Source organism: Entelurus aequoreus, linkage group LG07 (genome assembly GCF_033978785.1).
Source record: "Entelurus aequoreus isolate RoL-2023_Sb linkage group LG07, RoL_Eaeq_v1.1, whole genome shotgun sequence".
Classification (NCBI taxonomy): Eukaryota; Metazoa; Chordata; class Actinopteri; order Syngnathiformes; family Syngnathidae; genus Entelurus; species Entelurus aequoreus.
The window spans coordinates 4,225,080-4,241,435 of record NC_084737.1 but is presented as its reverse complement, the minus strand read 5'-3'; the positions used below and the strand labels follow the sequence as shown (position 1 = coordinate 4,241,435).

At 38.0% G+C, this 16,356-nt stretch overlaps 1 protein-coding gene across 3 annotated transcripts in view; it reads left to right on the top strand.

Annotated features, from left to right (window-relative positions):
* rtel1 (regulator of telomere elongation helicase 1) overlaps positions 1–16,356 on the top strand; it is a 58,309-nt gene that overhangs the window by 26,463 nt on the left and 15,490 nt on the right. For all 3 annotated transcript variants that reach the window (XM_062052417.1, XM_062052416.1, XM_062052415.1), the window contains exons 14-23: positions 1,377–1,454; positions 3,007–3,088; positions 4,992–5,124; positions 5,532–5,645; positions 6,890–6,930; positions 7,006–7,091; positions 8,368–8,445; positions 9,693–9,770; positions 9,855–10,001; positions 14,983–15,098. In XM_062052417.1, the coding sequence (XP_061908401.1) occupies positions 1,377–1,454; positions 3,007–3,088; positions 4,992–5,124; positions 5,532–5,645; positions 6,890–6,930; positions 7,006–7,091; positions 8,368–8,445; positions 9,693–9,770; positions 9,855–10,001; positions 14,983–15,098 (953 nt within the window). The remainder of the gene's footprint in view (positions 1–1,376; positions 1,455–3,006; positions 3,089–4,991; positions 5,125–5,531; positions 5,646–6,889; positions 6,931–7,005; positions 7,092–8,367; positions 8,446–9,692; positions 9,771–9,854; positions 10,002–14,982; positions 15,099–16,356) is intronic.

Below are 16,356 nucleotides of genomic sequence, written 5' to 3'. Positions count from 1 at the left end.
GATACTTTACATTAGTTTTGGATGATACCACACATTTAGGTATGGGTCCGATACCAAGTAGTTACAGGATCATACATTTGTCATATTCAAAGTCCTCATGTGTCCAGGCACATATTTACTGACTTTATAAACATAATATGAATTTTTTAAAAACAAAAGAAGATTTTGTGACGTTAAAAAATATCGATGTAATCATAGTAGTATCGACTAGATACGCTATTGTACGTGGTATCATTACAGTGGATGTTAGGTGTAGATCCACCAATGGCGTTTGTTTATATTGTAGCGTCCCGGAAGAGTTGGTGCTGCAGGGAATTCTGGGAATTTGTTGTGTAGTGTTTGTTGTGTTGCGGTGCAAATATTCTCCCAACATGTGTTTGTCGTCGTTGTTTAGTGTGGTTTCACTATACGGCACATGTTTATGACAGTGTTCATACTGCCACCCTTAGTGTGGCTGTTGAATAAGTCTCCTGTGTGCAGTGTGTTCCAAGTCAAGGTGCTTGTGTCATTAGTTCATTAGTGGGCATAATGAAATCTTGGTTAGGCTTTGTTAATTGTAGACAAAATGATTTGTGTCCTTTTTAATGCGTTAAACGAATCAAACTCGGCATATAATTAACAAGAACACCTACTCAGTGGCCTAGTGGTTAGAGTGTCCGCCCTGAGATGGGTAGGTTGTGAGTTCAAACCCTGGCCGAGTCATACCAAAGACTATACAAATGGGACTCATTACCTCCCTGCTTGGCACTAATTTCGCCACACCTAGTGTGTGTGACAATCATTGGTACTTTAACTTTAACTTTAACCACAAGATTGATCATTTAAAAATGATCATTAAAATTGAAAGTTCAATCGATTGGCGCCTATGTGTCACGGGACGATTATAACCGGTAGAAACATGCAGAATTGGAACATCATTGACTGTATATAGGCATAACTGCCAACATTTCCCATTTTTCCCGAATAAAACTCTTGTATTTTGCGCTAACCAATCCATTGTTTTTTCCTACTGGTCCTTACTTTCAACATGTCATAAAACATATCAATAATTATTTATATCAAGTGATATAAAACACTTCACTATCATGTTACAGTTTTCAGCTGCATCACCCAGCCCTATTTTGCCCAAGTTTAAATTTTTTCAGCTCACACTTCCAATTTGTGTAACTTAAGACACATCTAGCACATAAATGCTGACATGTTGAATACATTCACAAGAACAAAAACAGTGACTTCAACCAACAGAATTCATCCAAAAGCCCTTTGCTGACAATCAATAAGAGTCTTGCCGAAAGCATTTTATACTCATTTTGCAGAAACTGACACAGCATTTGTCCATATATTTAAATTTAACAAGCTCTTTTTTGGTCTTACAGCTGGTGTTCCCTGGCAACGTGCCATCATCAAAGTTAGACCGGCAAAAGAAATTGGAAGATAATACTGCTTCTTTTAAGGTAAGTGTTTCATCACGCTCATCAGATCAATGATTTACTTCATTCCATTGATTTTCAAAGAAGTGGTCAATGGTCTTCCTCACCTCTTTACTGATAATCAATGTCTTATTTGTAGCTAGGGTTGCAAAGGGGTGGAAATTTTCCGGTAAATTTCCGGAAACTTTCCAGAAATTTAGCTTGGGAAGTTTGGAAATTTTGACCATTTTTTGATTATTCAAAGTTGGTCACCGCCCATCTTATTGTGTAGAATAAGATGAGAAGCTTGTAAAAGACTAATGCAATGCCACACACAGATATAAATAGTCAGCTAAACAATTGGAGTAGTCTTTAAAAATATTTGACTGATGGACAAATGAATAGAAATAGGCTAGATGAATAAATGAACATGCTAAATCAAACTATAAGCTACATTCTTGTATGACAACAGAATGGCTAGCAGAGGAAACTACACCTTTTGATTTAGTTGAACTTTACACATCACAAAAAAGGTAAATTCTGATCGCTAACGTTGTTAGCATAAATGAATGGGATTTAACATAGAGAAAATGAGCATCACGGCTAACGGAGAAATATTTTGGGTTCATTATGAGACTGTGGTGGTACATAAACCTAGCTAGCTAGAGATATTGGCCCCAAAATCATTGAACAAGTACAGGAACAGCTAGTCTGCTGGAGTAGTCTACAGTCATACAGTAACAAGCAATTATTACACTTAAATACCATAGATCAAATATATTTACCCCATCAACACTTACCTGACTGGATGAAGTCAAATACTAGTGTGGCCTCAATAGCCCTGCTGTAGTGTGTTGCATGCTGGGAATTATCTGTGAATGTGATGGAGGAATGCACTGCACATGTGATGGAGGAATGCACAGTGCAGGGTTGAAATTCTACTGAATTTGCATGAAATCAGGTTGTTTTAGCTAATAATCATGCAAGATCTAGCATGTTGCATTCAATGTTTATTCCCATTCATTTCCCGTTAATTCCTATATATTCCTGTTAATTCCCAAGGAAAGTTTCCAACTTTGAATATTCCCAGAATTTTGCAACCCTATTCTTAGCTATTGTCTTTTACTTTTAGATTTAACTGTATTTTGTGCACCGATTTTGGGGGGAAGCTTCTTTAGCTGTGCAGGCGTCTCCGTAGGCTTTGAAAAAACACTGTCATAGCGATGCCGGCGTTTCAGGTGGCTGATAAGGTTTGATGTGTTGAAGCACAATGTTTTTTTTGTTGGTTTTTTTGCATCCTTGCTGAAAGTTTGCAGAGCAATTGGCGTAAATGGCACAGGTGATGTCCCACACGATCGACGCCATGTTTGTTCACAATGAGCTCAGGGGGCGTTTACGACAGGGGTGCTTGATTTGCCCACCTTGACCCACCTACGGCACAGCACGGGTCATCTCGCTTTCTTTTTTCATCACTCATCCGAGTTATCCGTATAACATCATCATGAATTAATCTGATCATTTGAATGTTTACTTTATCATTTGTCGTGCACCCCTGATATTTAGTGCGTGGCGTAATATATTTCTGCATTGGCCACAGGTTCACATCCACCAAGACACCAGCTTTCAAAAAAAACAAAAGAGCGCTGACCTGTGGGCTTCATCTTCTACAAAGAAAACAGGTAAATGTGGGTTGAGGGGCGGAGCTGCAATAATTGGACAAATCATTTAAATTGACATTGTTTTCAAAATACTTCTTTTAAAGGTGGTTCCAAAATCGCTCGCTTTTGATCTTAGCACAGGTGCTAGTATAATGTTTCTTATCATAAATCAAAAGCTTGAATGAATGTGTTGGCAATGGTTTGAAAAAGAAAAGGTTGCAATCCATCAATGCCTCCAAGTACAAATGTAAATGAGATAAAGCTAAATGGTAAATACTTGTATAGCACTTTTCTACCTTCAAGATACTCAAAGCGCTTTGACACTATTTCCACATTCACTCATTCACACACACATTCACACACTGATGGCGATGCAAGGCGCTAACCACCACCCATCAGGAGCAAGGGTGAAATGTCTTGCTGGTTGGTAGAAAGTGGGGATCGAACCAGGAACCCTCAGGTTGCTGGCACGGCCACTCTCTCAACCGCGCCACGCCGTCCCCATTCATTAATCAAGCTACTGCTTGATTAATGATATCTGTAAAATAACTTGGGTTGCTATGTTGAAGGCTGACTGTAGAGCAGGACCATTGAAGTTCATAATGAAGAGGGCCGTAGTTTCTGAGGCCTTAAGGACCGGACTTCAAAATGTGGATGTTTCTTTAGAAAGCGCCTTCGCGGGATATATTGACTTATTTAGAAAGTAAATACACCAGCCTTCACACGGCACTGTCAATACATTCATTATCTTGCCCTCGCTGCTCGTTTCCAGCGTGTGCAGCTAGACAGATAGTTAACAGCATGAAAACAAAAGCTAACTGTTGTTGAGGATTGTTGTTCCTTCTTTTGAATAATTTTTCTCCCTCAGTTTTATTTCTTTATATGTCTTCCTTTATTTAGGTTTGTAAGACTGAATACATAAACATTACAAAAGCACAACGTACATTCTGTGTTTTACACAACGTCTATTGTGTATGTTACATAAATAAAAAAGGTTTAGCGTAAATACACACAGCAAACATTGCACAAATGTGGTTTAACAAAATTACACCCAAGGAGTAGCTTTATCGCCCTATGCTGTTAAAATTCAGCGCTACATGTATTCAATCAGTTTTGAAAGTTAAACAACCAAAAACAACACAACTACAAATACAAAAGACATCACAAAGTCAGCAATTTCAATACATTTATACTAGAGATGTCCGATAATATCGGCCTGCTGATATTATCGGCCGATAAATGCTTTCAAATGTAATATTGGAAATTATCGCTATCGGTTTCAAAAAGTAAAATTAATGACTTTTTAAAATTTCCCTTGTGGATCATTAAAGTTTGTCTAAGTCTAAGTCTAAAACGCTGCTGTACGGAGCGGTACATATCCGGTAAAACACGGACGTAGGGAGCAGTACAGAGCAGTTGCGTCTCCCAATCAGCAGCCCCTCCCCTCTCCCCTCTCCCACACACAACACAGGAGTTGACAACTGCAGCACGGGAGGTTTACTGGCGACGCTTGATGACCTCATCAAACCGCAGCGAGCGGAGCATAACATCAACAAGAGTGTGTTGTTGCCGGTGCTGTAGCTGTGGCTAACAAGCGAGCTCGGTGACTGACTAACGACACCATGTCTATGGTTTGAGATTATTTTAAAGTTTGTCTGACGGATAAAAAACTGGCAATTTGCAATGACTGCAAAAAGTTTGTTATGCGAGGAGGAACCAAGACGTCTTCCTTTAATACGAGCAATTTGATCTCCCACCTCTTCAAGAATCATAAGGAGATACACCATGAATACAAGCGGAAGATGGATGAAAAGCAAACACCGAAAAAAAGTAGTGTGTGTGTTTGTACAGTGAATGTAAATTCTCATGCTTTGAAATATAACTCCACTTATAAGCCTTCGTGTTGTTTTTATGTACCTTTCAGGAAACATTCTGAGTTACTGGTGTTTTTCTCCGGGCTTCAGCATGCAGGACCTGGTGAATCAAGGTGTTCACTGCATCATTCTGACCAGCGGTACCCTCTCTCCTCTCAGCTCCTTTACTTCAGAGATGAGAATGTACGATCACACTATCATGTGTAGAGTTTAGTAGGGCTGGGAAACTTCACATTCACATTCAATTTGCCATTCAACAAAATTCTCGCAATGTATTAATTGGTATAATTAATATAATGACACTTTTTTCAAAACAGGTTGCTGGTTAGAAGTGGTCTAAAAACGTATTTTTAAAAATGAATTCTTATAAAAATATATATACTGTATATATATTTTTAATTATTTTTTATTTAGTAATTTTTGAAAATGGATCAGTTTTTTTGTGCACCCCTATAATTGACTTTTCTCATATCCGTGACAACACAGTGTATTCATTGTTGGAGCGGTGTTAAAATGCTTTTGTGCTAAGACTTGAACAACTGTGTCAGAAGTGTTGATGGTGACAATGTTTGTCCTTACTTTGTGTGTAGAAAATTCCCAGTGTCTTTGGAAAACGGCCATGTGATCGAGCGGGACCAAATCTTTGTTAGCGTCATTGAACGAGGCCCAGATGAGGTACCGTTAAGTTCGGCATTTGACAGAAGGTCAGTGTGTGTATTTGTGGTGTGCTGCTTCATCCGTCATTCCATGCATTGTGATGCGACACCATTTCATCCTGTATGGATCAATAACTTTGAAAGGGGAACTGCATTTTTTAAAAATGTGTCTATAATTCACAATCCTTATGTAAGACAAGAAAAAGTTAAAGTAGCAATGATTGTCACACACACACTAGGTGTGGCGAAATATGTCCTCTGCATTTGACCCATCCCCTTGTTCACCCCCTGGGAGGTGAGGGGAGCAGTGGGCAGCAGCAGTAGCCGCGCCCGGGAATAATTTTTGGTGATTTAACCCCCAATTCCAACCATTGATGCTGAGTGTGAAGCAGGGAGGTAATGGCTCCCATTTTCACATATGTTTCTATTTTTTTTATTCATTCTCACTCGTAAATAAACACTAGCAAAAGTCAGCTAATAATCAAACCAATAGGAATCGCTGAATTCCACCAATAAAGCGCTCTAAAAAAACTCCATCATTGTTTATATATGTAATGTAGTAACGGGCACTTTCATAATATGTAATATTTACGTACTTTGCTCATTTTAAGCATTGGCATTATTTTCACAGATGCAGCACAAAGTTTGCTTTTACCTTCAACAACAACACTACTACTAATCATGCAGACTTCATGAGAGACAACAAAGACTACTTTAAAACAAATGATGATCCAGAACATTATGTTTTTGAGCCTGAATATAAGGAGGAGGATCCACAAGTTTTAGAAGCTGTGAGCTAAACAGATCCCGCTTTATCCAGGTGAGAGGCATGATTTATAATCTCGGATGAACTTTCACCAACTCAGAGGCGATGCAGCAGCTCAATATGTCAATATAGCAGCATAAGCTAGTTGGCGATCTGGGATCACGGCGCCACTAAAATAGTTTTTTTTGCATTAGTGCTTATAATAACAATATTGCTAATATTCAGGTCAGGAGATGTAGATGGAGTATTATTCACAGTGTTAAGATGTTTTTTGGGTGGAGGCCTGAAGGGCGGAATAGTGCATTGTTAGCCACTTCCTACTTGCCTTACATTAGCAATTACAATGCATTAAAAAAAAGAAATACATATGTGTTCCTGTCTTACATAGCTATGGACTGTGAATGATAGGCAAAATTCCCCCCAAAAATTGCAGTTCCCCTTTAAATTTTGCAATACAACACAGAATGATATCGATAAAAGCTTGAATTTGCTAAAATTGATTTAAAAAAAATGTTCTTTGTGAAAGATTTGTTCCTGAAAACCTATCATCGTTAGGAAACACAGTAGGTAAGTTCAAACGCCGTAGGAACTATTAGACTAAAGTATGTTGGAAGTCCAACATTTTTGTTGTTATTCCCTCAGTGAACCTGAGCCGCATCATACCACATGGACTTCTGGTGTTCTTTCCCTCCTTCTTTTTGATGGAAAAAACTCTGGAGTTCTGGAGAGTGAGTGACAATGAAGTTGATTCATAATCAACAGTATTATATTTGTAAACGTTGCTAGGAGTGTCCCAAAACAACCTTTTCATTTCTGATGCCTTGAGGTTTGGCAGATACCTATTTGGACCCAATTTGATATCAGCACAAATCACTAATATTATTTGATAGTGTGTACTGTTAGAAAAGGTTTGATCAAGTGCAATTAATCCTATACCAGTTTTTTGCTGATATCGGATCTAAGCTACCGTTCAAAAGTTTGGGGTCACCCAAACAATTTAGTGGAATAGCCTTCATTTCTAAGAACAAGAATAGACTGTGGAGTTTCAGATGAAAGTTCTCTTTTTCTGGCCATTTTGAGCGTTTAATTGAGCCCACAAATGTGATGCTCCAGAAACTCAATCTGCTCAAAGGAAGGTCAGTTTTGTAGCTTCTGTAAGGAGCTAAAGTGTTTTCAGATGTGTGAACATGATTGCACAAGGGTTTTCTAATCATCAATTAGCCTTCTGAGCCAATGAGCAAACACATTGTACCATTAGAACACTGGAGTGATAGTTGCTGGAAATGGGCCTCTATACACCTATGTAGATATTGCACCAAAAAGCAGACATTTGCAGCTACAATAGTCATTTACCACATTAGCAATGTATAGAGTGTATTTCTTTCAAGTTAAGACTAGTTTAAAGTTATCTTCATTGAAAAGTACAGTGCTTTTCCTTCAAAAATAAGGACATTTACATGTGACCCCAAACTTTTGAACGGTAGTGTATATAAATATGGGATCGGGACACTCCTATTCTTTTGTAGTGGATTGTCCGAAGCTTAAACAGGCAACAAAAGTAGTTTAGTACAACAAATTTATTTACCCATTATCAGAAGTGCAGGTTGAATGAAGTTGGCCGTGCAGACAGACCACATGTTACTCCGGAGCAAACAAGACACACACAAGCCAAAATCACTGTCGAGTTCCGGTCTTCTGCCATTTTTTATATGTCTCTTGTGCGTCATTGTTTGTTATCTAATGCGTCAATGTCTTTTTGTTTTCCCTATCTGTTCCATAACAACTCGAATCCTTTAGACAGTCAACACATTCTGTAGACAGGTTGGCACGACTTAATATTCACTTTTGTCCCACTGGCACAGAATAGAAGAGAAATTAAATGAGCGTACATTCTTATTAGACAAGCAATATAGGTCAAAGGTCAGAAATTCTACTACACTTTTAACAAATGTTTCATTTGAGTTGATCTGATCTCTGCTGTAAATGTGTGATCATTCCCAACAGGACAATGGACATGCAAGTCGCATTGAGAGTGTGAAGCCAATATTTGTCGAACCCAAAGGGAAGGGAACCTTTACTGAGGTAAATGATTACATTTGACATCTGACTAGGGTTGCAAAGGGGTGGAAAGTTTCCGGAAACCTTCCGGAAATTTACCACGGGAAGTTAAGCTCGGGAAGTTTGGAAATTTTTACCATTTTTTGATTATTCAAAGTTGGAGCGCTAATTAAAACCCGCCCTCTTCCTGGTTCAACCAATGCGGCCGCCTCTCCGTTACAAACTGCACCCTCTAAAGCAGTGTTTCCCAACCATACATTATTGTAGATGGCCACCAAAAATATCAGTGTCTCTACCACTTGTAGCAGTAATGATAATAATAATAATAATACATTTTATTTGTAAAAAGCACTTTACATTGAGCAAACAACCTCAAAGTGCTACAATGTATTAAAAAAATAATAAAAATAAATAAAAATAAAAACTAGAACAGCCTAATAGCTAAAACTAGTATGCATATATCTAAAAAAAGGCTTTTTAAAAAGAAGGGTTTTTAAGCCTTTTTTAAAAGCATCCACAGTCTGTAATGCCCTCAGGTGGTCAGGGAGAGCGTTCCACAGACTGGGAGCGGCGGAGCAGAAAGCCCGGTCTCTCATAGTCCGGAGCTTTGTCCTCGGAGGTTGGAGGAGGTTAGCCTGTCCGGAGCGGAGGATTTGGGGGTGAGCAGTTCTTTGAGGTAGAGGGGGGCATTTCCATGGAGGCACTGGTGAGTTAGTAGGGAGACTTTGTATTCAATCCTGAGTGGAACAGGAAGCCAGTGAAGGGATTTGGAAAGGGGAAAATGTCAAACAGACAAAAAGGGTAGTTACCTAAGCGCAAAAAATATGACTAAAGTGGTAAATCTGTATTTTCATTCGCACTTTAATTTTATTGACAGTTTAGTTAAGAAACATATTCTCTATTAATTTAGTTTTGTTTATTTTAATACCGGTACAATGTAATCGTATGTAAATGTACTTTCCGTCAATTATTTATGAGACCCTTCTTATGCTGTACGTATATTAGGTTAGTGTCTATTTTTCTAATCAGCCTAAGGTTTATGTGTTAGATAATTATTAATATTTGTGATTAACACATGCTTTCATATCATTTGACAAGGTTGTAAACTGTAAGTAAAATAGATATGTGAGTAAAAGCAAGAGCAAGATGACTAACTCAGTGTTAATATTTGAGAAGAGGAAAAGTTTGGCCCCGAGATCAACAAAGTTAAGAACCCCGCTTTAAAGGAGATACTGTATCAACATAAGTGACTTATTATTCTGTATTTTTAGACTATTGGAGGTTACTACGACGCAGTAAATGACTCAAAATCCAGAGGCGGAATCTTTGCAGCAGTTTGTCGAGGAAAGGTGAATGTCCACATAGAACTAGAACTAGAACTAGAACACATGCTTCCTACTCTCAGCAGCTCTGAACTTTTCTTTCTGTTGCAGGCTAGCGAGGGTTTGGATTTTGCAAACACGTTTGGCCGTGGTGTTATCATCACCGGACTCCCCTTTCCACCAAAGCTGGATCCTCGGGTCCTCCTGAAGATGCAGTTCTTAGATGAAATGAACCAAAAGAAAATTCCCGGCATGAAGGTGAGATGAGTAGCCTACAGCAAGGATGTCTAACTCCTTTTCATCGCAGTTATGTTTGCCCTCACAGTCAATTATCTTATTACACAATTGCCTATGCATTTGATTATTACATTCTTTTACATACAACGTAAAAAAAATCTGTAGATTTTACAGTATAAATTTACGGTGGTTTTTACAACATGTGACTGTTATGGGAAAAACAGTACCGCTGTTTTTTATGGGTAAACTGGCTGCTCATTTGCCAGAATCTTACTCTAAAATGTACTGTTTTATTACTATAAATGGAAAACTTTTTTACGGTTTTGGCAAATGAGCTGCCAGTTTTTTACCGTTAAAACAACTGTAGATTTTACTGTGTATTACTGTAAATGGCAAAATGGTACCAGAGTTTTTCTACAGTAAAAAACTGGCAGCTTAGTTGTCAGAATTTTATTGTCAATAAACCGTGGTACTGTTTTTTCTGTTTACAGTAAAATTTCACAATTATACCCTAAAATCTATTGTCGTTTTTTACAGTGTACAATTTGATGGATAACTTGCTTTAAAGTAATAAGTCAAACAGGTAAAAAGTATGTGTTTCTCTTTTAATGGAAATATGGTGTAAAGGCTAAATATATTTGTTTTAAAAATATATGATACCGTAGAGCAGTGGTTCTCAAATGGGGGTACTTGAAGGTATGCCAAGGGGTACGTGAGATTTTCTTTAAATATTCTAAAAATAGCAACAATTCAAAAATCCTTTATAAATATATTCATTGAATAATACTTCAACAAAATATGAATGTAAGTTCATAAACTGAACATCAAATCAAGTAGGCTATTCCATTCATTACCATAAACCCAGAGTTTCCCCCATGCCATGATGGTTTGACCCTCACTAAAATGTCTGTCAAAAAGAACTGTGAAAAGAAATGCAACAATGCAATATTCAATGTTGACATCTAGATTTTTTTGTGGACATGTTCCATAAATATTGATGTTAAAGATTTATTTTTGTGTGAAGAAATGTTTAGAATGAAGTTGATGAATCCAGATGGATCTCTATTACAATCCCCAAAGAGGGCACTTTAAGTTGATGATTACTTCTATGTGTAGAAATCTTTATTTATAATTGAATCACTTGTTTATTTTTCAACAAGTTTTTAGTTATTTTTATATCCTTTTTCCAAATAGTTCAAGAAAGACCACTACAAATTAGCAATATTTTGCACTGTTATAATTTAATAAATCAGAAACTGATGACATAGTGCTGTATTTTACTTCTTTATCTCTTTTTTTCAACCAAATATGCTTTGCTCTGATTAGGGGGTACTTGAATTAAAAAAACGTTCACAGGGGGTACATCACTGAAAAAAGGTTGAGAACCACTGCCGTAGAGTACATGTATTTTTTTCCCGTCAAGATGGAAAGAATGAATACATTTATCATATTTCCCGGACTATAGAGCGCACCGGTATATAAGACGCACCCACTAAACTTTAGGGGAAATGTTTCCCCCCATATATGAGCCGCACCGGACTATAAGCCACAGATATATACATTGCGAAATGAGTTATTTACACGGAAACATTCTGTAAATGTTTATTTACATATCTTAATTGTTTCCAAACGGTGTCTGTAACATTGCAGTAAAACGGCTGATCAAACAAAACAGAAGTCATGGTCATGGACCCACTAGCTGCGGAAGCTAGTTCTCCAGTCAGCTAAACAGACTCAATAACTCCACGGTGATGTTTTGATGAATTTACTGAGGAATTTGTGAAAGTGAAACAATTCAAAATAATGTCATTGTTAGTTAGTAATATAACACAGACACTCGTAGACCTGTTAGCATATTAGCTAATGCTAGTGTCATTACATCACGATAGCACGTACAAATATGCATTGAAAACACTCCTACAGACATCACACATGGGACGCTTTAGTAAGTAAGAATTGTTTTAGTTATATTGTAAAACGTACAAACGTTGCTCGCAGTGATGGATGAAGAATCCTTACGAGTAAAGATGCTATGGATGGCTCAAAGACTGAACGGCACTCCGGTTGGAAAAACAAACAAAAAACAATACCAGTATTTGGAAGGACACTGCAGCAACTGCAGTGGGTGAACTCGTCTGAAAGATGGCACCATAGCACAAACAATAAAACACCTCAGTGTATTTGCTTGGTTTTTTCTTGGTTTTTATCATCTTATTATTATGGTCGTCAGCGAAGAAAAATCCATAAATTCCAAAAAGTCTTATATAAGGTGCATGGAAAAAATTGGCGGCTTATAGTCCGGAATTTACGGAAGTAATAAAAGCTAAAGTACCTTATTGACACATTTTATTTCCAGGTTTTCAAGGGCCAAATAAAATGTTGCGGCCCCTGGGCCTTGAGTTTGACACCCATACACCATCACGGCAAAATGGAACATGTTCATTTCTGGCACAGTACCAATAGCATAGCTTAATGGCCTACTGAAAGCCACTACTAGCGACCACGCAGTCTGATAGTTTATATATCAATGATGAAATCTTAACATTATAACACATGCCAATACGGCCGGGTTAACTTATAAAGTGACATTTTAAATTTGCCGCTAAACTTCCGGTTCGAAACGCCTCTGAGGATGACGTATGCGCGTGACGTAGCCCGGCGAACACGGGTATGCCTTCCACATTGAAGCCAATACGAAAAAGCTCTGTTTTCATTTCATAATTCCACAGTATTCTGGACATCTGTGTTCGTGAATCTGTTGCAATCATGTTCATTGCATTATGGAGAAGGAAGCTGAGCAAGCAAAGAAGAAAGTTGTCGGTGCGAAATGGACGTATTTTTCGAACGTAGTCAGCCACAAGAGTACACAGCCGGCGCTTTTTTGTTTACATTCCCGAAAGATGCAGTCAAGATGGAAGAACTCGGATAACAGAGACTCTAACCAGGAGGACTTTTGACTTCGATACACAGACGCCTGTAGAGAACTGGGACAACACAGACTCTTACCAGGATTACTTTGATTTGGATGACAAAGACGCAGACGTGCTACTGTGAGTATGCAGCTTTGGCTTCTAAACATTTGATCGCTTGACCGTATGTGCGCAACTTTTTTTTGCGTATGTACGTAACTTTTTAAAAATATATAAGCTTTATGAACCTTGGGTTAGGTGAACGGTCTTTTGGGCTGAGTGATTGTGTGTGTTGATCAGGTGTTTGAATTGTATTGGCGTGTTCTATGGAGCTAGGAGCTAGCATAGGAGCTAGGAGCTAGCATAACAAACACGCAGGTGTTTTTATGCAGGATTAATTTGTGGCATATTAAATATAAGCCTGGTTGTGTTGTGGCTAATAGAGTATATATATGTCTTGTGTTTATTTACTGTTGTAGTCATTCCCAGCTGAATATCAGGTCACCCCCGGCTCTCACAGCATCTTCCCTATCTGAATAGCTTCAACTCCCCACTAGTCCTTCACTTGCACTTTACTCATCCACAAATCTTTCATCCTCGCTCAAATTAATGGGGAAATTGTCGCTTTCTCGGTCCGAATCTCTCTCACTTCATGCGGCCATCATTGTAAACAATAGGGAACTTTGCGTATATGTTCAACTGACTACGTCACGCTACTTCCGGTAGGGGCAAGCCTTTTTTTTATCAGATACCAAAAGTTGCAATCTTTATCGTCGTTGTTCTATACTAAATCCTTTCAGCAAAAATATGGCAATATCGCGAAATGATCAAGTATGACACATAGAATAGATCTGCTATCCCCGTTTAAATAAAAAAAACAAATTTCAGTAGGCCTTTAATCCCTGTCTCATATATCAAAAAGGTACATAAACTAATTTATGTTGTCTGCAATGAAATCCAATACTTTTTAGTGTACATAAGTAGAGGTGGAAAGTTTCCGGTAAATTTCCGGAAACTTTCCGGAAATTTACCACGGGAAGTTAAGCTCGGGAAGTTTGGAAATTTTGACCATTTTTGGATTATTCAGAGTTGGCCAGCGTCCATCTTATTGTGTAGAATAAGATGAGAAGCGTGTAAAAGACTAATGCAATGCCACACACAGATATAAATAGTCAGCTAAACAATTGGAGTAGTCTTTAACAATATTTGACTGATGGACAAATGAATAGAAATAGGCTAGATGAATAAATGAACATGCTAAATCAAACTATAAGCTACATTCTTGTATGACAACAGAATGGCTAGCAGAACAGAAGGCAGAGGAAACTACACCTTTTCATTTAGTTGAACTTTACACATCACAAAAAAGGTACATTCGGATCGCTAACGTTGTTAGCATAAATGAATGGGATTTAACAATGAGAAAATGAGCATCACGGCTAACGGAGACATATTTTAGTTCATTATGAGACTGTGGTGATACATAAACCTAGCTAGCTAGAGATATTGGCCCCAAAATCATTGAACAAGTACATGAACAGCTAGTCTGCTGGAGTAGTCTACAGTCATACAGTAACAAGCAATTACACCTCTATTACACTTAAATACCATAGATCAAATATATTTACCCCAGTAATATCATCAACACTTACCTGACTGGATGAAGTCAAATACTAGTGTGGCCTCAATAGCCCTGATGTAGTGTGTTGCATGCTGGGAATTATCTGTGCATGTGATGGAGGAATGCACAGTGCAGGGTTGAATTCAACTGAATTTGCATGAAATCAGGTTGTTTTGGCTAATAATCATGCTGCAAGATCTAGCATGTTGCATTCAATGTTTATTCCTATTAATTCCCCATATATTCCTGTTAATTCCCATGGAAAGCACTTTTTGCCTAACCATATTAAGTTGCTTAACTACAATTTGCAGTGGCCAACAAATTTGATCCCAGCTCCTCTAATGACACATTCACATTGTTTGTGTTATATTTTAGCATTCTGAGAGCTTTGTGGCACTGTTGCTTAACGATAGAACTGGTCATTAGTGCGAGGACTAGCATTGTTTTGACATGTGTTGTCTGCCTTTTGCAGTTCCTTTCAGGGCGGGAGTGGTACCGAGAGCAGGCTTTCAGAGCTGTGAACCAGGCTATCGGCAGAGTCATTCGCCACAAGGACGACTATGGCGCCATCTTCCTGTGTGACCAGAGGTCAAGTTACAGTGTCACCCTTTTTGCACTCTGTCTCTTTGGAAACCATGTTCCTGAAATAGTCTTTTAAAAGTGTTGCCAGCTTCCCCTCAGAGAACCATCTGTAATACAGTTAGGGCTAGGCCTGCACAAGAAATATCGGGCCGATATGAGGAGTTATGATGTCATACCATGAATCTATAACATTCAAAAATAGCTCAGATTTGGGGGGGAAATGCTGTAATGAGGCGAGATTACCCGTACTGTGCTGTAGGTGGGTTAGGGTGAGCAAATCAACTTGTCATACTTGTGGTAAACTTCCACTGAGCTCAGAGTGTAAATGACCACGCTGTCAATCATGTGGGCCTTCTTCACTCTTACATTTTGTGTCACCAAATGTTCTGCATACAATGCACCAGGAGGGGGGGAAACATGAAACCTGAAACGCAAAGAAAGGTGTGCACAAATCTACAGTTAAATCTAAACATAAAAAAATGACAGATAAAAGTAACTTATCGGTAAGTTAATTGTATCGGCTTGAGAAAAAGAAATAGTGTGCATGGTCACGAAAAAGAGATTTTCTGAAGCATATTTTGTTGTAGATTCGATTCTTGGTAACAATTTGATTCAGAATCAATTCTCGATTCAAAATCTATACTTTTTAATAACATTGGATGCCGGTTCTATGATGAACTACATTCCTCCATGAAATAGATACACAGCTCTGATCAATTTCTTTACTACAGAGAAAACTGATTTTTTATTTTTTAAATCTAATTCTACCAAACATTTAATAAAGTCAAATACAAATAAGACAACAAGAAAGTATCCAACACTTCTCTTTTCTAAAGTCAATGTGTTCAGCAGATATAGATCATCTACATCTACTATGTGATTTGTCTGAGTGGCTGCACAGGACAGATTGGAATAAAAATAAATAAATGAATAAAAAATTTTAATTTTTTTTTTTTTAATTGATGAAGAATCGTCCCAAATAAGAAACACGATTAATCTGAAAATCGAGCCCTAAATGTTGTGTTACTGTAGGAAGTAAATATCAGTTGATTATGCCTTTAAACTTAACTGCAGTTAGCTCAGCACGTTTGAAATGTTCCCAACTTTCTGTGCCTTGCATGGGAGGCCCACCTCCACACTTTATACGCTTTGGAATTCATATCTAATGTACCGTGATCGTGCCCTTTCTGTTTTCATGATTTCCTTTTTATTACGGAAAACACCAGGAGTTAAACAATCATAGAGTAATTGGTATGGTATGCAC